Raw genomic sequence first — 27,807 nt, forward strand, 5'->3', positions numbered from 1 at the left:
CTTACAGTTCACAAAAAAGGTGAGATTGGTTAATGGTGAAAAAATTTTGAAAAACTATTTTTAAAGTCCTAACAGCCATTAAATTCAATGGCTTTCAAGGGAATTCAATGAATACGCTCAGTTATTCCTTGATGGGAGGACAAGGACGTTTATCACGCATAGTAAATAATAAGACTTCACAAAAAGTCTCATGACTATGAAAACAACAATATATTCAGGCATAAAACCAAAAACTCAGTAGAAAAATGCAAGAAGAAAGTGTCCAATCCTATTTAAACCAGAAGATTTTCTCTCTGATAAACCAAAAAAATTATCTATGCTCCCTTGAACGTCTTCTTTAAGCCAATGGGATCTATCAATATTAGAATAAAGTGACAAAATTTCAAAGGAATCAATACTACGAAAACATCCAAAAAAACTTTTAAAATTATTAAATCTTGTGGCATTGAAGTCATATAATGAATAGTTAGAACATAAAACCGCTAAACAAATGAACTTTGAATTTTTGGGTACAGTATGAAGAAAAGGGGTCCTGTCATAACTGAGACTGACTTACAAATCAAGAAAATAAATTTATGATTGGTTAATGTTAAAAATTTAATCTTAAAGTCTTAACAGCCATTAGCTCTCCTCTCAAATCACTAGATTGGTTCACATAATGCTCATTACAAAACCTATTGCATTTCTAGTCAATGAGTATAAGACTCCAAAAATAGACTTATATGATCTTAAAAGGTTAAGATTGATTAATGGTCAAAAAATTTTTCAAAAAAAATAAATTTAAAGTCTTAACAACCATTAAACTCAATAGCTTTCAAAGGAAGTCAATAAATACGCTCAGTTATTCCTTGATGTGAGGACAAGGATGTTTGTCATGCATAGTAATTAATAGGACATCACAACAAGTCTTTTGACTATAAAAAAAACAATAAATACAGGCAATACCAAAAATTCAGAAGAAAAAAGGAAGTGCCGAAGCCAATTTAAATCAGAAGCTTTCCTCTGAAAACTTCATCTATGATCCCTTGAACGTCTTCTCTAAGCCAATGCAAGCTATCAATTTTACGATAATGTGATAAAATTTCAAAAGGAATCAATAATACGAAAGTTTTGTTAAAAAAGTTTTAAATCTTGTGGCATTGAAGTTATATAATCAATAGTTAAAAAATAACACCGCTAATCCGATGAAATTTGAATTTTGGGTAAAGTAGGAACAAATGGGGTCCTGTCAATACAGACTGACTTACAAATCACCAAAATTAGTTTAAGATTGGTTAATGTTAAAAAATTTAAAAAAATATTTTCAAAGTCTTAACATCCATTAGCTGTCCCGTCAAAGCACTAGATGTGTTCAGATAATGCTCATTACGAAATCTATTGCATTTTTACTCAATGAGTCTATGCCATAGGACTCCAAAATGTAGAAAAACCTCAAAAAGAAAACCAAAATTTTAATTAAAATTACGAAAACTAAGTTAAAATTACGAGTCGAAGCCAAAAAAAGAGCAATTCCTCGAAAACAATTTTTTTTCATTGATTGGGCTTCATTTGACAGTAAATGAGGTTTCTCATTAACCCAACCTTGGAATGAAAAGTGACTAGTCTCTAGGTTACTTAAAAAACGAAAAAAATATGAACAAATGAATTTTTCTATTTTCATTAATGCAATAATTATTGGGATTTTTCTTTTTAAAATAATATGATTCCAAAAAAACAACAAATATGAACAAATACATCAAAACCACAAAAATTTTTAGAACACCCTTAGTATCAACGCCATTAAGTTCAATAGCTTTCAACGGAAGCCAATAAACACACTTAACTATGCCTCGATGGGACAAGGATATTTGTGATTCACAAGTCATCAAAAGACTTTACAACCAGTCATTGGCTATGAGAACAACAACAAATACAGGCAAAATCAAAAAAATCAGTAGAAAAGTGACGAAGTGTCGAAGCCCTTTAACCCGTAAGTTTTTCTCTGAAAACTATCTAGGATCTATTGAACGTCTTCTCTAAGTCAGTGGGGTGGGAACTATCAATATTCGGATAATACGATAGATTTTCAAAAGGAACCAAAATCACGAAAAAAATTGTCCAGAAATTAAACAAATCATGAAAATTATGCATCGAAGTCAAAAAACCAATAGTAAAAAGATAAAACCGCTAAATAGAAAAATGTTGGTTGAAGTAGAAAGGAAGGGGGCCTGTCATTACTAAAAATGACTTATATGATCTTAAAAGGTTAAGATTGATTAATGGTCAAAAAATTTTTCAAAGAAACAAATTTAAAGTCTTAACAGCCATTAAACTCAATAGCTTCCAATGGAAGTCAATAAATACGCTCAGTTATTCCTTGATGGGAGGACAAGGACGTTTATCACGTTTATCACGCATAGTAAATAATAGGACATCACAAAAAGTCTCATGACTATGAAAACAACAATATATTCAGGCATAAAACCAAAAACACAGTAGAAAAATGCGAGAAGAAAGTGTCCAATCCTATTTAAACCAGAAACTATTCTCTCTGATAAACCAAAAATTTATCTATGATCCCTTGAACGTCTTCTTTAGGCCAATGGGCTCTATCAATATTAGAATAATGTGACAAAATTTCAAAGGAATCAATACTACGAAAACATCAAAAAACTTTTAAAATTATTAAATCTTGTGGCATTGAAGTCATATAATGAATAGTTAGAACATAAAACCTCTAAACAAATGAACTTTGAATTTTTGGGTACAGTAGAAGAAAAGGGGTCCTGTCATAACTGAGACTGACTTACAAATCAAGAAAATAAATTTATGATTGGTTAATGTTAAAAATTTAATCTTAAAGTCTTAACAGCCTTTAGCTCTCCAATCAAATCACTAGATTGGTTCACATAATGCTCATCACAAAACCTATTGCATTTCTAGTCAATGAGTCTATGCGATAAAATTTAGTAAAACCTCAAAAAGAAAATCAAAATTTTATTTAAAATTACGAAAACTCAGATTCGATGCCAAAAAACATGAGCATTTCCTTGAAAACGAATTTTGTGTTCATTGGGCTTCATTTGACTGTAAATGAGATTTCTCATTAACTTAACCTGGATATTAAAAGTGACTAGTCTCTAGGTGAATAAAAAAAACAAAATATGAAAAGTTTTCTAAAAAAAGATCTCAAATAGAATTGAAATTTCTTTTATAGTAAACTTCTCTATGAGACCAGAACAAGTCTCTTTATCACCTTTCGTCTATTATGATTATGAACACAAAATTGATTCATTTTGTGCCGTGAAATGTAATTTTGAACAACTATTTTTTATAGAAAAATCTTAATTTGAAAAATTGCACTAAAAGTGAACAAAATCATGCGAAATATCCCGTGTTCTCACAGAACTTCAATAATCGAAAACTGCTCGAAAACAAAACGAAATTCAAAAAAATCTTGTTAATTTCGAATTCTACGCTGAACGAGCTTTTTAATGATACCACTCACATTTCTCTACGATGAATATATAGATCGGCCGAAATTGTCTGAACAAAAAAAAACCTATTTGAGTATATAGTTCCTCCCCCCACAAGTGGGGTCGGAACAATTACTAGCAAACACGGGTAGCTAACAGACCTGACTGGTTAGAGCAACTGTGAGTGTCGAGAGAGTTTGACACGAGAATCGCTCTCTGCAACACATTCAGCCAATCCTCCTGTTCACTCTCACTGTCAGCTGCCACTTGCAACACCTGTACAACACAACAATCAATTCACACGTAAATTGTTTACCGTTTTAGTGTGATACAAGAGTTTGAATAAAAATTTAGATTGTAGTCACGTATTGGTTTCATTTCAAAAATTTGGTATATATATATACTTCATTGTTTTGAGAACTCGCTGATGACGGTAACAAAAGTAAGTGACATCCATGAACCAAAACGCTCGATAATTTACCTGTTTGTTCACAAAATGGAGTTCTATCACATGTTTTCCACTACTGCTGCTCCCGGCACTACTGTAACCAGATGAGAATCCAAGCGAGCTAGTCTTCGACGATGGCAGCTGAAATCAACAACTTTAGCTGGTACTCTGTCCGACTCTCTCGCTTCTTTGTCATTGAACACATTTAATCACTTGTTCATTAATCACTTTCTAGCAAAGCCCCCCCCCCCCCCGCCCAAGAAGTAAGAGCACTAAAAACAGAACTTCCCTGAAATTATGTTAATTACAAAGACATTTGAATTGTCTAATACTATAGAATTGTCATAGCAATTATTTAACATTATGATTGGCAAACCATAACCATTGAAACTATAATTTCGCTCTAACGATTCGTTAGAAATCAAACCCACTTTTTGCTGTAGAACTGTTATCCCAGGTCATTCATGAAAAACATTTGGTATTTGACTTTAAGACTATGATATTTGTACTCCAGAAACTTATTTGGTTAAAAAAATATGAATGATGGCAAATCTCTTTTAAGTAGAACTTAAAGTTGGTGATTTTAGTTCCCTATTATTCCAAAAAGGTCTTTTCATTTTCCATTACAAGACAAAAATACGTTGTCAGTCTGTAACCTAACTAAAATTTAACTGGAAGGATATTGTTTACCAGCTTTCAGTGAGTTCATGAATCGTGTTCAATAAAATGAAAGCATGCTTTTACTGCCCAACTTAACTGTTTATTGCTCAATTGGTAAAAATCAAACAGCTACAACTTTAAGTAATACAATCCTTAGAAGAATAGTTAAAGCTTCCTAGGTTCAATTTTGATCTAATTGCTTGAGCCGACTTTGAAAGTACAATATTAATGTGTAACTATTAACTCAATTTCTTTTCCAATAACACAAAAACTTCAATGACTGGGTTATCTATTACACGGTGGTCTTCGGTAGTAGCCAGCTGGCTAGCCAGTAGGGGCATCAGGCGGCTGTGAAGAAAGGCTTAGAGCTCTAAGAGAGCTGCTCGGCCACTTGATGCCGCCGAGAGTTTCCTGTTTGAGGATGAAAAGTCAAATGGGTCAGACGAAAAACTGCATAAAAAGACCACAGGACTAATAAAGTTGAAAAAAGTTGAAAAATGCTTGCCTGAAAAAAATTGGGTTTCAGATCCGGTGTGTCTAGGCAAGCTCATTCATTCAATTTTCAAAGCGAAGTTTTGAAAATTTTTGCTAGATTGGAGTTGATGAGATAGTCTTGGATTTCAACAGGTATTTAGTTTCATATTTTTGAAGAAAAGAGTAATGTTAGCTTTTCAGGCTGCTAAAAAAGTCCTGTCCGGTTAAGCTGTCCTTGAAGAGAAGTGTTAATCATTCCGACGATTGAGATGGATTTTTTAGGGTTTTATTGTAATAGAAATTTTTAAGCACTCTTGTCAAGATATACATCCCGAGGTAAACAGACTTTTAACGTTAGGATGCTGCATGTTACGCAACGCGTTCTCCTTTTCTTTGATAACATCTACCAAAAAAATCGGAGGGAAAAAAGAGTTGTTTTTCTACTTCTAATTCAGGCTTCATTTAGAAGATTCCACCCTGAACTATTTTCTGGCGTTTAAAACAAGTTTTTGCCGGGACGCTCAAAATCCCAAGCAAAAAAATCTGTTCACGTTTTCTTTTAATTGATTTAAAACAGCAGAAACTTCCATTTTTCACTATCTTAATCATTTCGACGTTAAATTTCTGACTGTTTTGCTTTAAATGTAAAGGCAAGTGAAAAATGGGTCATACAAAAAATTGCATAAAAAGACCACATGACTAATATAATTGCTACCACTTCCATTTGAGAGCAAGTAACAACTCCGAAGTCCATCTGCAATCCAAAAAAACTACAGTCAATATCTTTGCTTATGCTTAGTATGACGAAGTCAACTGCATATAACAGGAAATGGCATTTAAATTGCATAGCCTATAGGTATAGTTAAGGTAAAGGTTGACGAGTATCATTAACGTAGTAGCTGATGTTATACTGAATCGAGTGCTGTTGATAAAAGAAGCAAAACTGGTCGCACAAATTTCCTGAAGTTGACGTTTTCCCTAAAAGCTTCAGTTAAATAAACAATCGCATCTATTGTCGAAAAATCTTTCACTGAAAACAAATTGGGGTAATTAGTTTTTTATATTTTTGAAGAAAGGAGTTATCTTAGTTTTTCTAGCCTGCTAGAAAATTTCTGTCCGCTTAAGCTGCTCTTGAAGAGAAGTGTTAGTCATTCCGACGATTTAGACGGAGTTTTTTAGGGTTATTTTGTAATCGAAATTATTCAGCACTCTTGTCAAGATATACATCTCGAGGTAAACAGACTTTTAACGTTAGGATGCTGTATGCTACGCAACGCTTTCTCCTTTTCTGTGATAACTTCTACCAAAAAAATCTGAGGGAAAAAAGAATTGTTTTTTTTACTTCTAATTCAGGCTTCATTTAGAAGACTCCACTCTAATTGTTTTCTGGCGTTAAAAAAGAGCTGTTGCCGGGACGCTCAAAGTTCCATGCAAAAAAATCTGTTATGATTTAAAACAGCAGAAATTTCCATTTTTCCTTATCTTAATCATTTCGACGTTAAATTTGTGACTTTTTTGCTTCAAAGGTAAAGGCAAGTGAAAAGCAAGTTTTGTTGTTACTGACCAACTGTTTCCTAGGGTTAAATTATTTCGATAGCCTGCTCAACTAGTTTTTCAATCATTTTACGGATTTCGTTCAGATCACTATATTCAAAGAAATCTATGGGCCAATTGATTGCAGATTGAGTTGCAAAATTTATCTATATTGTAGTGACTGGATGCGTATGATTTTCGTAGAAACAAATATTTTGTATTTAAGATTTTTTATTCCGGATTACGCTGTGGGAAAGTTTGATAGACGGGAAACCGCTTTTTCAAACTTGCTAGAAACTCAATTTTTTTCAAACTCAATTTTTTCAAACCCAAGTCACATGGATCCAAAAACATTTGAGACATGTTTTGTTTGTCTAAATAATTGATGCTATACACACCCATCAGATTTATATCATTGTTTTCAGCAACTGTTATATCACAACTTTCTGTTGTTTTTCAAGAATATATTTCCTAAGTTATTTTTGCGGTAAGGGGATCTATATGTTATATACCCAATAAGTTGAGGGATAGGCAATAATGAACAATACCAACAATGTGAAGTACTAAAAAATTTGTGACAAGTTACGAATTTTTTTGCTCGTTGTCCACGAAAATTGAATGTTAAATCATCTCTATTTTTACTACGTGTTAGACTAATGGTCGTGGCTACTTGTCTTAACTGCTCGTGTCCTCTCGCTCGTGTCCTCAGCAGAAGCAGAACTTCAACACATCTGATTGGTTAGGAAATTTATAACACTAACTTTATACGCAATCTTAACCTTGACATAAATAGTCCAAATCTAGATAATATATTTTGCCGCATCTGGCCATGCCTCAGCGTCCCGTGCGACTTGATATGAATCTATCACAACGTGTGATCATTTTCCCCTGAAATTACACATTTTTCTCCTTAGGCTAAATGCGATTTCTGGATAAATTTACGTTAACACATCTTATTTTTAAACATCGATAATTTGTTGAATAATATCCAATCGGAAAAGAGTAACAATTTCTCAATTCTAATTGGCCAGCAAAAAGTTTTCTTTATTTTGATACATCTGCCTTTTTCACTAGCGCCTCTTATTATAAGGTTCTAAATTCTTTGCAAGGGTGTAATCAACTTTTCCGGTATTTGACGCAATATTTGACTATATCGGACCTAATCCCCACAAAAAGTTACCCAAGGAACTTTTCTTACAACTCTATGATGCCGTATATATCAATATTTTTTCTTCCAGGAATTTCAGTCGCAAACTTCAAGTCCCGCTTTAAACAATTCTCACAGGCCACCCACCCACTGTGACCATGTAGCGTAGTAGTAAAAGACATTTCTAGTCTAACAACCAAAACAAAAACTTGCTGTAAAAAATTTTAGCATCTATGCATTTCTGCCCCCCCCCAGCCCAAACTTTTACGCGCCCCGATTCTAGTGCTACTTTTAACCATCTGGACGGTGCTATATAACATATAATTTGTAAGTGGGGGTCATAAAAACCCTTTGGGAGGATCATCGAATATGATCTGAAATCTAGAATTGGGTACTTTAGAAGAGGATAGGCAGCCTTCTAGATTGAGACATCCCTTCATGACGTCTTTCTTCTCATCTTTCCAGTAATTCAGAGCATAACTTCCATCAGGCAGCTGTTGCAGAGAGAAGAAACGCTTTTTGAACGAATTCTGAAACAACAATTTTACGATACTTTAAAAGACCGTCATTTATAATTCTGTTCTGAAATGTCAAAATATGATTAAATTAAATTTTGACACCTATGCGACACGTATGAAACTGCAATTCATAAATAGTCAATGTCAAACATAGGAATAGATACTAGCTGAAATCACCACACGAAATTTGTTAGTAGTCGAGAACTTAACTGACAAAAGTTAACTTAAAAGGGCATAGTAATCTTTAGCCCAAGTGTGTTCCATTCTAGTGATCGTGATTATGGTTGTTTACCTTCGTGAAGAAGCTCTTTTCGCCTTTTCTATTGAAGGGCGTCTTCCACAGGTAGCCTTGCTTCACCAGATTACTGACCTTAACACAAAATAAAACATTTGAAGAGATGTTGAATTAGGTTCTTTTCACCCCAATTTACTTAACCCCCATCGCAGCCCAAAATCCATTCACCCAGATTTCAATTTTGAAATCCAAGTCAAGAATTAACAAAAAACTGACGCAGTGCCAAAAAAGTACACGTGTTTAGGTAATTTTGGGGTTAGCTAAAACCGAAAACTAAATTTTTACGCAGTTCTGTGAACAATAAAATACACATCTGTTCTTCTTTTCCGCGATTAAATGTATATTAACCAATAATATTTCGTAAATTGTCGACGAAACAGATAATTCAAATTTACCAGATATCATGTTAAGAGTGGATCTGGATTAGTTTATGGTATTAACTGGATTAGTTTACGATTTAATTTTGGGATGAATTGAGGCACTGTTAAAGGAGTGGAAAACTTTGGGCGCCTGGCTGGTTGAAACAAAGCCGCCAGATTGCCGGAATAGTTGCGAAATAAACTTGAGTGCCGTATAATACGATGGAAACAGATACAGATTTAACTTGAAAAACATTCAGCGACTAATTAAACATAACCGACTAAACGTCGGAAGAATTGCTCTCGAACGACTAGTGGGAGCTCTAATCAATTGCAGCCTGCTTCAGTGGGGGGGGGGGGCTAGATGAGACTAAGAAGCTCAACAGTGGGCTTCAAATAACCACATTAGAGGTTAAGATATACCAATACCACTATTAAAATTTACAGTTAAAAATGGCACCAGTTTTGGCGCACTTTTCATTTGACTTTAAGTATTAAATTGCCGCCAATTGAGTTCAGCGGCTTGAAATTGTGATTGAGAGAGAATTTTTGATCACGCGAAACGCAAAAAGTCAAAGGTATAAAAGTCACTCGAAAAGTCAAAACCGTCAAGCGAAAAAAACGACAACCGTTGCATAAAAAAAGACAACCACGTTTACAATAATTGCTACGAACTTCGTTCAAGCGCAATTAATAAAGCTTGTCAAAATTCACTCCACAGAAGCGTTTCTTTATTAGGGACCTTTATTACACATATGAACTCTTTTGGCCTGAAAATAATTCAAATTAATTAAAACTTTAAAGTTCAAAAGTCAGTATAATGAGTGAAATAAGTCACACATAATCAAAATCTAATCACGCAAGTTACCTAAAGGCTTTCGCTACATAGAATGCGAAATGAAGTCAAGCACTCAAAAGCCGTTAAATAGAGGAAGTTGACTTCTTAAGCTTTACCGTGCGATCACATGTAAAAAGAAAAACGTCGAGCACCAAACGTCGAAACAAACAAAAACATAACAGGAAAGTCCTCGCCTACAATTCACTGAATTTTAATTGACTAAACGAAAAACTAAAACCAGAAATTTTGTTCAAACTGGTTACTCAGACTACTTTAAAGTTAGCATGAAATTTTTTTTTTCCAAAATCATCACTTCAATTTGATATCAAAGATCAAGAAAATGTGTAAACAGATCTTAAAAAGAAAGCGCCCCAATGCAAATTCAAATTCGTGTTATTTAAAACAACTAGGAACAACACAATATAGCTACGCTCAGCTTACAGTTTCGCAGCTATAATAATGGATATATTAGGGTCAAAATTAAAAACGAAAACTCAACCTCAATTGAAACGTAGAACTTTATCTGCTTCTACAATTTGAACAATTGAAGTCATCGAAAAAAAGTGTGGACAAACCTTACAAAAGAAAACACCAATACAACCCAAATTTGTTGGATTAAAAAAAATTTACGAATGTATACAAATGTAAAAAATCCCGATAAAAGAGGGATTCGAAACCCCAACTTTCGGCGTAAAAGCCTAAAGCATTAACCACGCGGCTACCAGTTCCATGTGATAGCGTTTGATTCAATAGATCACAATATATCTTACTTCGCTTTGATGAATGCAGTAAGAATAATAAGTGGCTACTTAGATCAAAGGTCACAAAGAGTGGTTCTGAACAACGTCTAAAGTGACTGGCTCACTTTTGAAAAAAGGGTACCACAGGGGACTATCCTTGGACAACCTAAATGCTAAGCTGAGGGAAGCAAAGTGGTTTTTATAAAAACAACACGTATTGCCTGATAAACCAAATTTTAATTCTCTAACTCTCCAGCATACCTTTAAACAAAGTTGAATCATAATAACCTAGCATGAATCGATTCAGATTTCTTGAATTAAAACATACCCGCAGATTCTCAGAAAATAGCTACCATTGATTCTTACGATTGGGAACATCCATACAGTAATAGATTACAAATTGACAATAGTACGTAATATTTTGAATGCATCTGATTAGTGGGTTCATTTTTGCTTCGTGAATCAACATCATCCATACCAATAAGCACTACAGCTGGTGATTGTGACTAATTCGAAAAAAGTTCAAGTAGATGACATCTAAATCAGCTGTTGGGTTTAATCCCAACAAAAACAGCTTAGAGATGGTGTAGTTCATTTAGCGGAACAAGTATAAAGATACAACAGTTTCAAGCAGCCTTAAGAAAGCGAAAAAAAGTTTTGCCTCCAGTTTAAAAACGGTGACACTGAGGATCTATTAAACTATAGACCAATTTCATTAACGCCGGCATAAGATTTCAGAAACCTCTTGAAAGACCAAATTATCGACTACCGTAAACAGATTCGTAGAGTCCAATTTATCAGATAAAAATAGCTGAGATCCAGAAAATAAAATGGCCAAAAGAAACTCAAAAAAATTTAACTGAAGAGCATTGAAACAATAGTTGCAACAGACATAAATTAGACTAAATTCCCACAAATTTTGGAAGAAATGCATTCGAATGACTCCTTTGAGCTCGATTCTATTGCAGCCTGCCGTTCGAGTGCCACGTAATGGCAATTTATGGAATAAAATTATCATCATAATCGTTTTTCAACAGTTAAATGCACAGAAACACAAGTTAAAAAGGTTCAACAAAGTAGATTGTAACTTTTCACAGTGAGCTAATCGCGTGTATGAGTGCAATTCTAGTCAAAAAAATTACTCAAAACACGGCAGTTTCCCTCACCTTTGCTTTTAGCTCATAAAGCCAAATGATGTCCCAAAAAATCTTCCTCTAAAAAACAAAAATAGCTTACAGATTGCCGGAGACTTTTGTGCCGTAATATAGAGATAGAAACAGATACAGAAATAAGTTGAAAAAACTATCGACGCCGCTCAAAAAGGTGTGTTAAAGGTGGCACCGACGCCGCTCAAGCGTGTTAAATTTAATTGCGCAGAAGCCTTTTCATTAGGGAACTTATGATTTCCCTTGACCTTAAATTTTAAAGTGCAAAATTCATTTTACCGAGTGAGGAAAGTCACGTATGATCAAAATATAATCACACCAATGAGATAAAAACGTTGGCCAAAGAGGGTGAGAAATGACGTCACGGGCGCAAATACTGTTAGTGAGAGGAAGACGTCATTCAGAAAATTTGACTTTTTCAGCTTCGCTGTATGAAAAATGTAAAGCGAAAGAGCGTCAGACAACGAAACAAGCCGGAAGAGTTCCGAAAACGACTCGAATTCGTATCCACCAAAAGAACAGAATTAGAAAATAAATAATATTTCCTTGCGAAACGCATTAATTCAGAGAAAAGAAAATTTTCCAGAAAAAATTAACATGAAAAATTAGCATAATTCGAAATATTTTCCATGTAGTACAAGTACCCATACAAACGCAAACCGATTTTAATGCAATGAAAACAAATTATCCAACAGCAAATTATCAGCCAATCCTTAATGAGCTCACAAACCTCTCTACTTTGAAAAAAAGGAAACAGAAAATGGAGTAAAATTGCATAGAAAGAGACAACGTTGTAGCAAAAGAAACTTGCATCCTCTGTAGTAAAAAGAGCCTAAAGGCAAGAGGCTTTTTTAAATTGATTACTAATTAGTTCTTTAAAACAATACAATATGACAAAATTGCAAAAACCAAAATCAGCAAAAAAAAAGTTGAAAAATTTTCAAATTAATCACCAAAAAGACTGAAGAAACAGAAAAAAAGGCAACAAAACTATGTCTCACGAAAATGATAGACTGATACATGCTAGAATACGGAGAGTAAAGACAGAAACAAAAACATATTGTACAAAAAAAACAAAAGGAGTTGTTGATTTTTGAAAGTTAAAAATCAAATTGAAAAAAAATATGAAGTAGAAAAACAATTACATCTCCTTATTTAACATAAAATTATTTAGCTAGCCTCCTGCATAGATAAAAAGCCAATAATGAATTAAAAAATTGAGAAATAAGTGCTCAATTAGAATTCAAAACGCATTATCAGACTCTCAAAAACACTGCGGCACCAATTGCAGAAGTTGACATGTTAATACAGCCTCTATTATAAACTATTTCTACAAAAAACTAAAATATAAGCAAAAAAACTGGGCCAATTGGACAAAATACGGCTATAATTGGTTACCTATATGCCACATTCTATCAAAAAACACTTTTCGGAGTCGAGAAGTCATTCACTGATCGAAGCACATGAACAAAAAACTTTTCTCGCTCAGAAAAAAATTCACACGGCAATTTTACCCGTTCGCTTTTAGGTCAAAACGCCCTCTGAACGAATAACCAGAAGAATTCCGGAAACAACTTGAAGAGTCGTCTCTCTGAAAAAAAAACACTTTTCAAATTAACTGGTACTTACTAAAGTGACTACTAAAGCGAAAACAAATTAGGTCAAAATTTGAAAAATAGCCAGTAAAACCAACTGAAGTTTGAAAAAAAACATTACTCATGTATTTAATACAAGCAATAATTACCACAAAATTTGTTTTACGGAATTGGCAAAACTGGTCAGGCGGCAAAGTGCAAGCCACGTTAAGCTGTCAAAATTTTCTTTCGAATTTTAAAAACTGCAAGAAAAAATTGTTACAAAATTGATCAACTTCCGTAATTTTTCGCATTAAAACACTAATTTATAACAAACACTGTAATCAATCAATAACTTCAGCAGTAGTTGTCGTTTTAAATCCCAATGAACAAGATAAAACTAAACAATGGCCAATAAATTTAACAAGTCAGATATTAATCATGAAAAAGACTTATCACAAAGATTAATATTTAAAAGCAAAAAGAACTCTCATAAAACCAGAACTCGCCCTGTGAGTAATTACAGTAAGAAACTGTCAAAGAAATACAATCTAGCACTCAGTTTTTGCTAGATTCACTGTTGCAAATTAAAAGTTAAAAAAAAAATCAAGACTAAAATTTTTAGCTCAAATCAATACTTTTAAAACTAAAAAGAGCAGGGCCAAAAACTATAAACACAAAAAATCTACAAACATTGTAAAAAAGATGAGAAAACTAACTCGCAACTTTTGAAAAAAAATTAAATAGAAAATTCTAATTTAAAATCAAATTGAAATTCATAAGGCAAAAAACACAGATTTCTCATTATTAAACAATCGAGGCCCCAAAAACTTGCATACCTACCTTCCTGTGTCAGTAAGAAATGAACAGTTCCAGCTCGAAACACAAACAATATGAAAAAATGGTCAAATTTTTAACTTAATTTCAAAGGCTTTTTTCAAAGGCTTTTAAAAATTACTTTCAATAATAATAAAACGAAATGCAAATCCTTGACAGTGCAGATGTAGCGTTTTTTAAAAAAGAGCTTTAATTGTAAAACAAAGCGACTAATGTCAGAAGAATTGCTCTCGAACAGCAGGCGGGTGGAAAAACATTTGACCACGTCGGGAATCAGAAGTCAAAGAATGTTCTAGAAGAAAAGCACAAAAACGGTCGAGCGAAAAGTTTGCATAACAAAGACCAACACGTTTACAATAATTGCTATGAATCTCGTTCAAGAGCAAATAATAACTGCAAAATTCAAAAAATACAGGGAAACTGGGACAAAAACCGCCAAAACCGGATTAGTTTGCGTACACTTTACAAAAAAAAGAAAAGCACGTCAAAAAGAGGCAATCAATTGATAAATTACCAAAAGGTCGTTGCCATATTTACTGAGCGAAAAGTCCAGTCAAAGCTCAAAAATGAAGAAATACATGGAAAAAAGTCAAAAGTTGACTAAAAATTGAGGAACATGTGCTAATATTGCGCTTGAAACCCATTATTAGGCGCGCAAAATCATTGTGGTATCAATTTCAGAGGGTAACAAATTTATGCAGCATCGATGAAAACTTATTTCGACAAAAAAACAATTTACAACAAAAATGGACCAAATAGACGAAAACACGGCTAAAAACTCATCTAAATGCGCCATTCTCTCAAAAAGACTTTTGAAAGTCGAAAAGTCATTCACTCAACGCAGCGCATGATCAAATAACTTATCTCGCTCAGAAGGAATTAGTTCACGCGGCAATTTTACTCACTTTCAGGTCGCCGTTTGAAATAGTACTTCCTGTGAAAAAAACCTTCAGAAAACCATTACTCCTCTTCGAGTCGTAAGAAAACCAAATGCACCGCAATATGGCTCCGATCAGCTTACAGCTATTAAAAAAGAGCAGTAGAAAAGAATCATCTTCGAGGCGTAAAAAAACGATGATGAGACCAACAATTGCCTCAGCAATGGCTTCGCGTCTATTATTAAATTCGTTTATAGTGCTTCTTTTTTTTTCAAAATCAGAAGCCTATTTCCCATATCACAAGGACTCTCATAGACCGATTCATCAGGGCACTGAAACTATCCTAATTTTCATAGCAGAACTAACTCACATCTGTAATTAAAGATTCACCTGTTGTGACGTGTTGGCGCTGTTCTCAACATCAAGTTCGAACCTCTGCGTTGGCAACACTGTAAACAAATGGGCCATTGACTCCTTGTTACTGTCAGATGTCGTTTGCTCATCCACACCTTCGATTGCCCTCGAGTCATGCAAAAGTGCAAAATAGGATCCGGAAAGATTCGCATGTTTGAACTGAAGGGAACTGTAGTCACTTCGGTAGAACTCTACACACTGGCACAACATCAATTTTACCTCCAACGATAACACATAGAATTGCACAATTCAATGATAAATATGAAAGACTTAATTTCGTTTTGACAAAAATCAGCAAAAAAACGATGACAGATAACGAGACCACTTGGGTCTTATATTTCAAACTGCCCAGTACATCGGTTACCTTTAATTAAAACTTAAGGATATAATCAAACTTGTGTTTTATCTCCATCAAATATATTACAGTCACTTTCTGCAGAACAATTCCAACGATTGGACCAGAATGCACTAAACATTGTTTTCTTTTATAAATTAAACAAGGAAGCTCGGTAATGTGCCTTTGCAAATAATGTTTCGACCCCTCTCATCCATATTCCTGACTTAATTTGCTACCAAATGATGAAGTCAAAGAAAACTTTCAAAAACATACATATCTTTCAAGAAAAACCACTAAAGGAACAAGATAATGCAACGTTAGAGGGCCAATGAAACTTTTTGTTAATAGAACTACTAGAGAAGACAATAATCAAAATCAAATAAGAAACATCAATTACGACGAAAAATCGATGCCTATATTAAAATCATAACAAAATCAAACTCCTATCAGATAAAACCTAAACAAAACAAATTAACCTATACTTCAATAGAAAAGATATGAGACCTGTTCACAATCGATTGGTTAACAGGTCGACAAAAAAGAGCAAACAGTTGCGACGATCAAAAATTGGTTTCAATTTTGAAAACATTTAAATTCAAACTGATTAATATCATTAGATAATAACCGCAATAACTGAAATGTTCATTCAAATCTCCATACGAAGCAATTGAGACCTGACATTATCCAGCTTAAGTCATACAACTAAATAAAGGACAAAGAACGGCAAAATTAGAAAGTTCAATTCTGCTTTGCACGAAATTTCAGTGAAGCCGTTCAAACCATAAACAAACTTGTCACTAAGAGCATTAAAAAGCTCAATTGACCTAAATTTCAAAGCCAATGGGACCTATCACTAATGTTATAATTTGAAAAAAAAACTAATTAAATGTACAAATATAAAAAATTCTCAAAAATTTTACGAAATCTTGTAACAGTAATAACAAAGCCGAGAAAAAAATGGTTGCAATTAAAACGAGTATAAAGATAAATAATAGCTGACTGGAAACGGGTTTTGACCTGTCTTTACAGAGACCAAGCTACAAATCGACTGAAAAAAAAATAAAATGGCGAAGCTCAAAAATCCAATCAGATGTTGAAAACAAATGTTTCCGAAAGTCATAACAGACATAAGATTTCAACAAAAACAGATTGATTAAGTTACAACATCTCAAGAAGCCAATAGGGCCTGTTATTAATGAAACTAAGTTACGAGACTACGTCACAAACAATTTAACGACACCACAGTGCTCAGGGCACCACAGTGTTCAATTTATAAGATGTTATTGGCAAGAAATGTAAACCATCACTTGCTTCTCATCTGAACATCAACGGGTCATCCAAAAAAGAAACCCAAAAAAGAACAGTAAAGAAATCTCGAAAATTTTTTATGAAATTAAATGGTCGAAGCCATTAGTCAAAACATATAATTAACAGAGAAATGTTTGAATCAACAAAAGTATATGAGACTTTTTATTAGTGATATTGAGTTACATGGTGACAAAAATGAGAGCAAAAAGGCGGCAGTTGAAAAAAGCTTTTTTAAAGAAGTTAATTTGAAAGTCTTTAAAAAAATACGTCTAAAATGAATACTTTAAATAAGTTCTGTTCTACGACCTAGGGAAGCAATTGAGACATATCATTATCACCTATATGTCGTACAACAACAGAAAGAAAGACCCACAATGGCAAAAATTAAAAATATTTTGCTAGAATACTGTCTCAGCCCGAAAGCATACACTTCAACAAAAACAATTAACAAATTCAGATACGCCTTTTCTCAACAATGTGCATTTTCCCAACTATAACAAAATGAACCTATAGGACTTGCAATTACGCTCAAAAATAAAAAAAATAAGAAAAACTCGTAGTATCAAATCTAAGAAACTATTAGATGAATATAAAACCGTTACAGGCATTAAATTATAAATCACAAGAAAAATGTTTCCGCATGTTTTTACGGAGACAACGCCAGAAGTTATAAGCAAATAAGAGAGAAATAAGAACAAAATAGTTGCAAAGCTCAAAAATTCACCGACATTTTCTTAGAACAAACATATTCAAAGTCATAAGAGACATTAGATAACATCCGAAAGCATTGTCTAGATTGAATTATACCTATAGTAAAGCCAATTGGACCTTTGACTGGAGAGACTAGGTCATTAGACTACAAAAAGGTATTACATATGAAAGCAAAACATAAGAAGTCCACAAAATGGAACGAAAAAAATTGGTCAGAGCGAAAAAAACCATGAGCTTAGCTCTGAAAACATATTATATGTTTGTTGAGCTTCATTTTTTAAAATTGCGTCTGTCAATAATTGAGCCCTGATTTGAAATTCTTGTCAGTATTTTAAAATCTTTAAAAGCGAAAATATTTTGAAAAAAGGCCGTACCCAATTAAAATCAAAAATTATTAACCGTAACGATCCATGGTGAGATCAAGATGAGCCCTGATCTTGCTGCCCGTCTGAGAAAATTCTCAATTGTTCAAATGGTTGCGAAATAGATCAATTATTCATTATTAAACAAAGTTTTTCAGTACAATTTGTATAATCATCGAGTTCAAATTTGCGGAAAAACTGGTAAAATTATAATTCCAGAACACTCTTAAAGCCAGTGGTAGTACAACTAGGTCTCTTTTTTAGCTTACGAAGAACATGCCCTCAGTTTTAAGGTGTCTACTTCTGGCAAATTCAAAGAAATTGGGCTAAAAACAAAATTGGTCCCATTGTTGACCAAAAAAGCCTGAATTTTGAGAAATTTAGCAAAATTTTAGCCGAACAACTCGGATCGAACAATTCATCAACACTCCTCTATCTTTAAAGATAAAATCAGTCCCACTACCATTAACAATTTTAACATGCAAAATTGACGAAAAGTTGGTCAGAAATAAGGAAAATGTAAATTAAAAAAAACGGAATATCGTCTCCTATTCACAAAATTTTAAAACTCGATAACTCCCTTTAAAAAACAAAAAATCTTGTTAATTCCATATTCTACGCTGAAAGGTCTTTCTAATGATACCACTCTCTACGTTGATTATATCGATCGGCCAAAATTGATTGAACAAAAAACCCATTTGGGTATATAGCTCCTCCCCCCACTAAAGTGGGTCGGGACAATTAATTTTACCGAAATTTAACACAATACTCTTCATAAAGATGTCAATGTAATCAGATTCAAATAATTGAAGCTTTAATCAACCACTCTGAAAAATCAGAAAAATCACAGTTTTAAGGGATTTAGCTCAAAATTTGATCAATTTTGCACTTTCTTAAGACTTGCAGAATCAATACAGGCAGTCTTAGGAGTCGAGGTCCCACGTATGGAGGTTGGTGTGATTTACGAGCTTTCTGAGATCTATAAATTTACGTAAAAGGCACAATGGAGTTGCAGCAGACACAAATCTATTCTGGGAATTCTTCAGCGAATCACAGACTGAGAAACTCTATTCGCTTCTAAATAGCAAATGCATTTATATTTTAAGTCAGTCTCGAAAACATTTACACTATTCGACACCGGCAACTTATATATCTAATGCGGTAATTATTGAAGTTCATACCTGTGTTTTCCAGAGTCGGTTAGTCAATTACAGTAAGGTAAGTCTTCTTCGCGCGCAGGAATAAGTAGCCCTCTCTATAGAACTCTTACGGATGTAAAAATAGCCCATATTGGGTCTCCCTCAGACTCATTACATAGAGAGTGGGGGTAATCAGATATTAAAGAGCTAGTTAAACATGAGAAATTTTTCAAATTACAGACCTCTTTGACAAACGGAGCTTCAACTTCCAGCAACTCGGGTGTGACAACAGTTGGATTGACATTGGTCGATAGGAGTCGTTTCTTCCGAACCCACTGAAAAACCAACGCATACGTGTTAACGTAAATAAATAAGTTAGAAAAACTTCTAAATTTAGCTCAAATGCTAATAATTTCTGCGACAGCACTAATTGTTCTGATCCACTTGTGGGGGAGGAACTATATACTCAAATGGGTTTTTTGTTCAGTCAATTTTGGCCGATCGATATATTCATCGTAGAGAAATGTGAGTGGTATCATTAAAAAGCTCGTCCAGCGTAGAATTCAAAATTAAAAAGATTTTTTTGAATTTCGTATTTTTCTAGGAGTTATCGAGGTTTAAAGTTTTGTGTGAACATGTGGTATTTGTTCACTTTTAGCGAAATTTTTATTCAAATTAAGGCCTTTCTATAAAAATATTATTTCAAAATTACATTTCACGCTACAAAATAATCAATTCTGTGCTACCAATAGACCGATAAAAAGGCTAGTTCTGGTCTCATGGGGAAGTTTACTATAAAAAAAGTCCAGTTTATTTGAGAGCTGTTTTTTAGAAAAATTTTCCTATTTATCACTGTCATTTTAGTCATTTAGAGACTAGTCACTTTTCATATCGGGGTTCTGCTAATGACAAACCTCATTTAAAGCAAACTGATACCCAATGAACAAAATATTCGTTCTCAAGGGATCACTCATGTGTTTTTTTTGTATTCAATTCTGGGTTTTTGAAATTTTTAATGAAATTTTGATTTTCTTTTTGAGATCTTAATAAATTTTAGGAGTCGTATGGCATAGACTCATTAACTACAAGGGCGATTGACTTCCTAATATATTTCCGTGAGTGGACAGCAATGGCTGCTAAGAATTTAAAAAACAATTTTTCGAAATTTTTTTAACATTAACCAATATTAAACTTATATTCATGAACAGTAAGCCAGTCTCAGTAAAGACAGGACCACGTTCTCTTTAAAGTAACCGAAATTGTAAGTGGTTTTATCTGCTAACTATGTGTTTTATGACTTTAATAAAACGAGTTTTGATAAAATTTAGGATTTTTTGTAATTTTGGTTCCTTTTGAAATCTAAACTCATCATCCTAATACTGATAGTTGGCTTAGAGAAGACGTCCAATGGATAATAGTTGAAATTTTAAGAGAAAAGGTTATGGTTTAAATGGCTTCCACACTTTCTATTCGCATTTCTGCTGAATTTTTTGGTTTGTCCCTGTTTTTGTCGTTGTTTTCATAACTATAGGACTTATTGTGATGTCTAATTGATAACATATTGATGACAAACATTCGTGTCTTCCCATCAGTCAAAACGTAGCGTATTTTTGGGTTCCAGTGAAAGCTCTTGAATTTAATGGCTGTTAAAAAATAATTTTTTCTGAATTTTTTTGGACATTAACCAACCTTAAACTTATTTTCGTGAGCTGTAGGTCAGTCTCAGTAATCACAAGACCTCCGTTTTTCTACTGCAATTCAAACTACTCTGGTACGTGGTTTAATCTTCCAGCAATTGGTTTTATGACTTCACTAACACCAGTTCTCATAACTTTTTAATTTTTGGACATTTTTTATTGTAATTTTGAACATACCCGGCAGATTGCCGGAAAATAGCCGCCGTTGATTCCAATAAGCATGACTGGGATTGAAATAACAGAAGATATTAAAAAAAAAAGATTTTCGTACAAAAACATTTTTTTAAGTCCGATTTATTTTGATGGCATTTCGTAGTTGAACATACTTCTGTTTCTTAGAGAGAGGCTACAGGGGCTACTATCAATAACAATCAGCATTAGAGAGAGGTAACTAATACTTATAGGACCGACGTTCAAATAGCGGGCATCTAAAATTGGGCTTTATGGGTTTATCCCGTTTCTATTTCTGACTTCAATTTTTTATACTGACTGTTCATTTTGAATTGCTTTGCTGAGCAACTGATGTTCAAAATCACTTTTAGCAGAATGAGAGAAGAGAGAAACTTTCCTAGAGAAGTCAAAAAGATTTCACGCAAAATGTTGAAAAGGCGGCAAAATGAGGTAAAGCGAAACATTTTTTTATTCGACGAAGTAAAAAAAAAAAATAGGAGCGCTATAATAGCCGGCTGAGAAGATGAGGGCGGCTATTAATAACATTTCAATTTTTATCACAGTATCCTAATATTTGTGGTTCCCAGTGGCTTGGAGGAGACCTTAAAGCGATCAAAGATAAAGTTTTCAGAGAACATTTATGGTTTAAATGGCTCTGACACTTTCTTGAACTTTTCTACAGAATTTTTGGTTTTTGCCGGCTTTTATAGTTGTTATATTAACCATAAGACTTATTGCGACGTCTTATTGATGACTTAAGATTGACGAACATCTTCATATTCCCATTGAGGAATAACTTTGCGTATTTATTGATTTCCACTGAGAGCTATTGAATTTAACGGCTGTTAAGACTTTTGAAAAAGAATCGAATTTTTTTTTAACACCAACCTTTATTTAACCTACTTCCATGATCTGTAAGTCAATCTCAGTAAAGACAGAACCTCTCTCCTTTTCTGCATACAAAATTAATCTGTAAGCGGTTTTAACTACTAACTTTTGGTTTTATGACTTCGATGTCACGAGTGTTCATAATTTCAAAAAAAAATCGATTTTTTGTAATTTTGGTTCCTTTTGAAGTGTTATATCATTAACCCAACATTTATAGTTCCCATTGGCTTAGAGAAGACGTCCAATGGTTCACAGATAAATTTTTCAGAGAAACCCTTATGGTTGTAATGGCTTCGACACTTGCTTCTCGCACTTTTCTAATGAATTTTTGGTTTTTGCATGTATTTGTTGTTGTTATTATAATCATAAGACTTATTGTGATGTCCAGTTGATGACTTATAATTGACAAATATAATTTCTTTCTCATTGAGGTATAACTGAGCGTATTTTTGACTTCCGTTGAAAGCTATTGAATTCAATGGCTATGATATAACTGTTTTACTCAAAAATTTCGTATTTTTATTATATTTGTTCATACTTTTAAAGTCATATTGTTAAGAAAAGAACAACCCCAAAGCTGTTAAAAAAGTATATGAAATAAAAAAAATTTTCCAAAAACTTCTCTTTTCTTCGGTTCGACACCTTTCTCGCTCAATTTTTGTGAAGGTTTTTGCCTTTTGTTTAAATTCTTCGTGCATTCGGAAAATGCCGACTAGTCTCATAGGCTTCTAATTAAGGATTGAAAAAATGATGTTACTCAATGCAGTCAGTTTATAGCGAAAATTATTAAAGTTTTTGATATTGTTCGATTTCAAAGACTTTTTTTATATTTTTCAGTTTTTGTTCTTTCCGTCAACTTGTAACTTATACTCATCAATGAGAGGTTCCATTCCTTGTAATTCAAAAACCATTTTCCACTGATATCATGTCGTAACTGATGTTTTGTTTGTTGGACAATATGCGTTTTCATAAAAGTTTTGTGAGTGGTCAATATTTGTGTTTCTTTTTCTATTCTTTTAGCACATTCGCTTAAAAAAATTGTGTCTTTGTTTATTTTGTCCTTTGTTTTTTCCTCGTAGTCTTTCTAGTGGCAGATTTTGTGAGCGCTGCATCGGGTCGTGGTGTTGTATAAATCAATTAGTAGTTCGGTTGTTTTACGATTTTTTAAACTTAAATATCTATTTTTGATTATCTCATCAGGTTGACAATTAAGTCAAAAATGTCGATGAGCTCGGGTCGGAACATCATGTGCAAACGCACATTAACGAGCATCCTTGTTAATTCAAACTTTAATTAGTTGATAGTGTTTCAAGGGACAAATTTATTTTTTATGACAAATTTATGGCACAAACAATCACTTAATTCATCTTAATACACACGCGTTCCAGTTTTCTATTGCCAGATTTTAAAAGTCGCAAAGTTCGTCTTCCAAACCAGGCGTTTCTCTTCTCAGTAACTTCATAAGAGTCACGACTACGAACACGACTGTAACGACGACTGCTAGAGACAACGGTAAATATTTCTCAGTAAAGATTTTATTTTCAAAATTTTCAGGCAGAAAAGAGTAAGTTTTCTAACCTGGAAATCGTCCTTTGGAAATGAGATGAGCTCTTTCTGCCATTGTTCTTTCAACTTCGCGCATTGTTTCTCGGCAGTCTCTTCGTAATTTCCAACCTCAACTAGGGACAGATCGGGCAACACCTAATAAAATGAAACCACTATAAACACATGAGCACATAATTCGATATCTTTTCCCGAACCGAAGTTGTACAAGGTTCGACCAAACTTAAACAGGAGAAAATGACAAAACAACATATCAATATTTCAACTCAAAGTATTAGATCACCGAATAAATTTAAATAGATACTGACTAATTATAGAACGAGCACTGCAACGAAGGTTTGGGAAATCATAACAACGCAAAAGAAAACCAAAGGCATTTCAGGCTTTCGTGGAAAGCGAACTAAAATTAAATAACAGAAGCTGTGTAAACTATATAACCATTGAAAACTTTGATGACATCCTAGCAAATGAAGGACTTTAAGAGAAAACTAGTTGATCCTGCCGTAAAAGATACTACTTAACAAAATTGACTCTGACTGAAAACAGGGACAAAGATTGTTCTTCTTCTTTCAACGTGCAGACATAGGCTTTCAACGAAAGTTTCCATTTTCCTCTGTCTTTCGCAGCTATTATGCAATCAGGTCGGCCTCTACCAATCATTTTGGCTACTACCCAATCCAGATGACTTCTCCTTTCTCGTTCTCGGCTACTTTTGCCATTAATATAGCCAGAAAGAATACTTTCGTCCATCTCTGCTTTTCTCACTATGTGGCCGAAAAACTGCAACTTTTTGCCATCTGAAGATTGTTCTGAAGGGCAGTTTTTATTAGTCGAATGTTTTTCAGGTTGTTAAACACAACTTTTGACTGATCAACAACACTTGGTTTCCTGACTACCGCCTCCGTCTTTGGTGATCAATGTCCCCAGACAAGTAAAACAATCCGTATGACTAATTACCCTGCCATTGAGTTCAATCGAGCAGCTCTCGGGCTGCTTGGCTATAAACTTAACTTCTCTTCTCTTTCTTGGTACTGATTTCCATTCCAGGTATAATCTGCAACGATCGCAGTTTCATCGGCAAAGCTTAAACTGTTTATGTTCAGTACTCCGATGCTGACACCTTCAATTTCAATGATAGATCGCTTGAATTTCTCGCTGAAGGCGTTATACAGTAGTGGTGGTGCCGCTCCACAACCTTACCTTACAATATTTTTTACGTCAAACTTTTCAGTTTCTTCATCACACACACATTATGTGTTGTTTTCTACTGCCAATAGCTAACTTGCAAAAGGCGGAGATCGTTGTCGTCAACACCAACAGCTTCAATTGAATCTATCATTTTGTTGTGTTAAAAAAAATAATAAAAACAAAGCGGCTAACGTCGCACCAATTGCTCTTAAGCAACAGGCGGGGCAATTAATTCAGGAGCTGTAGACTAGTTATTCTTTTCGTTATGAGTGCCAAAAATCTCGACCAGGCCGGAATTACGGAGTTATCGACAGAAGCATTCACCGCTCGACTATTCCCTTGTAATTTTACAATCCTTGTGATCTTAAAATGGCTTTTATATAAAAAAAACTTAACTTGAAAGCAAAATCAGCTCTGATCACTCAAAAATGAAGAATGAAAGCGAGGAAAAATCACTTAAAAGTCAAAGAATGTACTAGAACAGAAGCGCAAAAACGTTGAAAAAAAAATTTGCAAAAAATACACATGTTTACAATTACTGCTTCAAATTTCGTGCGAGAGCAATTAACAAATAGCATATAGATTGCATACAGATAGTCAATTGCAAACCAAAACATTAAACTTAGTTAGAAAGAAACGCAAACAAAAAAGAGCAGCTTACGTGTAAAGTATTTCAAAACGGCAATAATCACAATATCCGATGTTGATGAAATTCTATATAAAACAAAATTTATTCCCAATATATGGACTAAATTGAAATTAAAAACATAAAAGTTACTACAAACTGAGCTGTTAAGCTCAAACCTCAATTTGTTAGGGCAATGACTTATAAGTCTCCGATAGTGATTGTGCTGCGCGTCCAACAAAAACAATTAATTATTCCATAGGTTTGCGAAATAGATCAATTAGAAAAAGAAATATTGTAATAAACCAAAAACAAATGTGGCATTTGGTACAATTATTGAGTTAGTCTTTCGAAAGACAAATTTCAATTCCAGAAGACTCCTTTAGCAAGCGAAAGTACAACTAGCTTTTTGAAGTTTTCAAAGATTGTGACAGCAGATGTTAGGTCTATGCTTCTGGCATATTTAAACAAAGTAGGTAAAAAAATTTCAAAAATTTAGCAAAAATATTAATCAAAAGACTCGGATAAAACCAGCCAGCAAGCCTCCTCTATCCTTAAAAAAACCAAGACATTGTTAGCATCAATATTCACAAATTTTAGCAAAGTTGACGAAAATTTGGTCAAAAATACGGAAAATGTGAATAAAAACGGAATTCCGTCTAGTATTCACTAAATTTTAAACCTCAATAACACCCTGTAAAAACGAAAATAAAAAAATCTCAATTCCACTTCTACGCTGGACGGGCTTTCTAATCACGCCAGTCTTAACGATATGATGAATATATAGATCGGCCGAAATTGGCTGAACAAAGCCAATTTGAAGATATAGTTCCTCCCCCCACAAGTGGGTCGGAACAATAATATCGTTAAATAAGTAATAGTATCTACTCTAAATCTTTTCAAACACATTGCAATACAGATACAAAGTTTGGACACTTTCCGTAAACTACCCCCTTCTTTTTTATCTTCTCAATGAATCCCATTCTCCGTTTCATGAGCTAAAGAACAATAAGAAACTTGCGTGTCAGAGGGAGCGGTATATAAATTACAGTGAAGTATCAACGGAAAGGTCCCAAACATTTACATGCTTTTGACAACATTCGTTTGAGTGGTGCTTTGAATACAGTTTTTCGGGCGGTCTTATCAAGAGAACAACATGTAGTTGAATTACCTGAATTATTGGTACAGCCGCCTGTGCAATATTTTCTAAGGATAATTGGTGAAACAAAACATTACTAAATAATTGGCCATTTTCTACAGCTGAGCTGAACACCCTTGCAACATCTGCATATGCAAAAAATCTAAGCTCTATTCTGTTTCGAACCCCCCCCCCCCCCCCCCCACTAAGAATAAACACGTGCATTTTTTTTGGGGGGGGGGGGGCATTTTTTTCTTAGGCAGTTTTAAGATTTCGTATCAATTTTTTCGTATTAACTTTAATGCTACTCTTTAATATGACTTTTCTATTACTTTTATTTTTTTCTATTGGTTATTTCTGTAAAATCAACAGGGGGGGGGGGGGGGGGAGGCAGTACATCTCTTTCTCCAACAAAAAATGTGCCACAGAAAGTATCTCAAAAATGAAGATAAAGCCTTTTTTCAAAAACGTTTGAGCGAGATCGTAGACAAGTTGCGTTTTGTATACTGACTTGGGCTGATTTCAAGTTTAATTTATAAGTCAGATATCCCATAAAAATGAAACCATTACCATGATATGTTGCTTTGCTACTTTTAGCTTACGCTTCCCAATTGCCTGTTCATTTACATTTAATCGGAGTATCAAGGTGATCTTTTCTTCCAGAAAAATGGCTAATGAAATACGGTACTAAGTTATAAATTTATAGGTTAAAAAATTATAACTTCCAACCTGTGTTTTTGTCTCCTGAATGGACACATTAGCCGACACTCTCAGATCAGCTGCTTTTTGCGCCTTTCGGGACTTGACAAACTTTCTCTCCATTACGCTGTGTCATCTAAAACTTCAAAAGAAGAAATCCAAGTAAAACAGACATATTGCCTTGCACATGAACAACTGTCTAGAGATTGTCTTTCATTAAGCTGGTAAAAATTGCACATTTACTATCTGAAATAGACTTTGGACATCTGTAACAGAAAAAAATGAGAGCAGTCATCATGCAACTAAATATCAACAAGGCGGCTCGTTAATGTGCGTTCGCACATGATGTTCCGACCCGAGCTCATCTACATTTTTGACTAAAATGTCAACCAAATCAAGAGATAACAAAAATAGATGTTTGAGTTTAAAACAATCGTTACACATTCTATCTACTAATTGAATTACTAATGCCATGCTTCATTACAGCACCAACGTGACCTGACATTGAAGAGACTAGAAAAAAAATAGCACCAACAAAATTTTGGCGGCAAAAAATGAATATCTAAATTTAAAAGCACCTGGTAACAACGTCAAAATGCAGTCAGATAAAACCTTAACTACACAAGTTTACCTTTTACTAACTAT

General features: G+C 33.9%; 1 protein-coding gene across 3 annotated transcripts in view; it reads right to left on the reverse strand.

Annotated features, from left to right (window-relative positions):
* LOC142337411 (dedicator of cytokinesis protein 11-like) overlaps nt 1-27,418 on the reverse strand; it is a 320,003-nt gene extending 292,585 nt beyond the window's left edge. For 2 of the 3 annotated variants that reach the window (XM_075386592.1, XM_075386590.1), the window contains exons 1-9: nt 27,193-27,418; nt 26,497-26,517; nt 23,528-23,650; nt 19,436-19,528; nt 15,313-15,534; nt 8,528-8,605; nt 8,113-8,247; nt 3,937-4,044; nt 3,617-3,731 (exon numbers count right to left, since the gene is read on the reverse strand). In XM_075386592.1, coding sequence (XP_075242707.1) covers nt 3,617-3,731; nt 3,937-4,044; nt 8,113-8,247; nt 8,528-8,605; nt 15,313-15,534; nt 19,436-19,528; nt 23,528-23,650; nt 26,497-26,517; nt 27,193-27,285 — 988 coding nt within the window. In that variant the 5' untranslated portion in view covers nt 27,286-27,418. The remainder of the gene's footprint in view (nt 1-3,616; nt 3,732-3,936; nt 4,045-8,112; nt 8,248-8,527; nt 8,606-15,312; nt 15,535-19,435; nt 19,529-23,527; nt 23,651-26,496; nt 26,518-27,192) is intronic. The other variant, XM_075386591.1, reaches the window with a different exon arrangement.
* Between the last annotated feature and the right edge of the window lie 389 nt (nt 27,419-27,807).

Source organism: Convolutriloba macropyga, chromosome 4 (assembly GCF_964194025.1).
Source record: "Convolutriloba macropyga chromosome 4, txConMacr16.3, whole genome shotgun sequence".
NCBI classification, from domain to species: Eukaryota; Metazoa; Xenacoelomorpha; order Acoela; family Convolutidae; genus Convolutriloba; species Convolutriloba macropyga.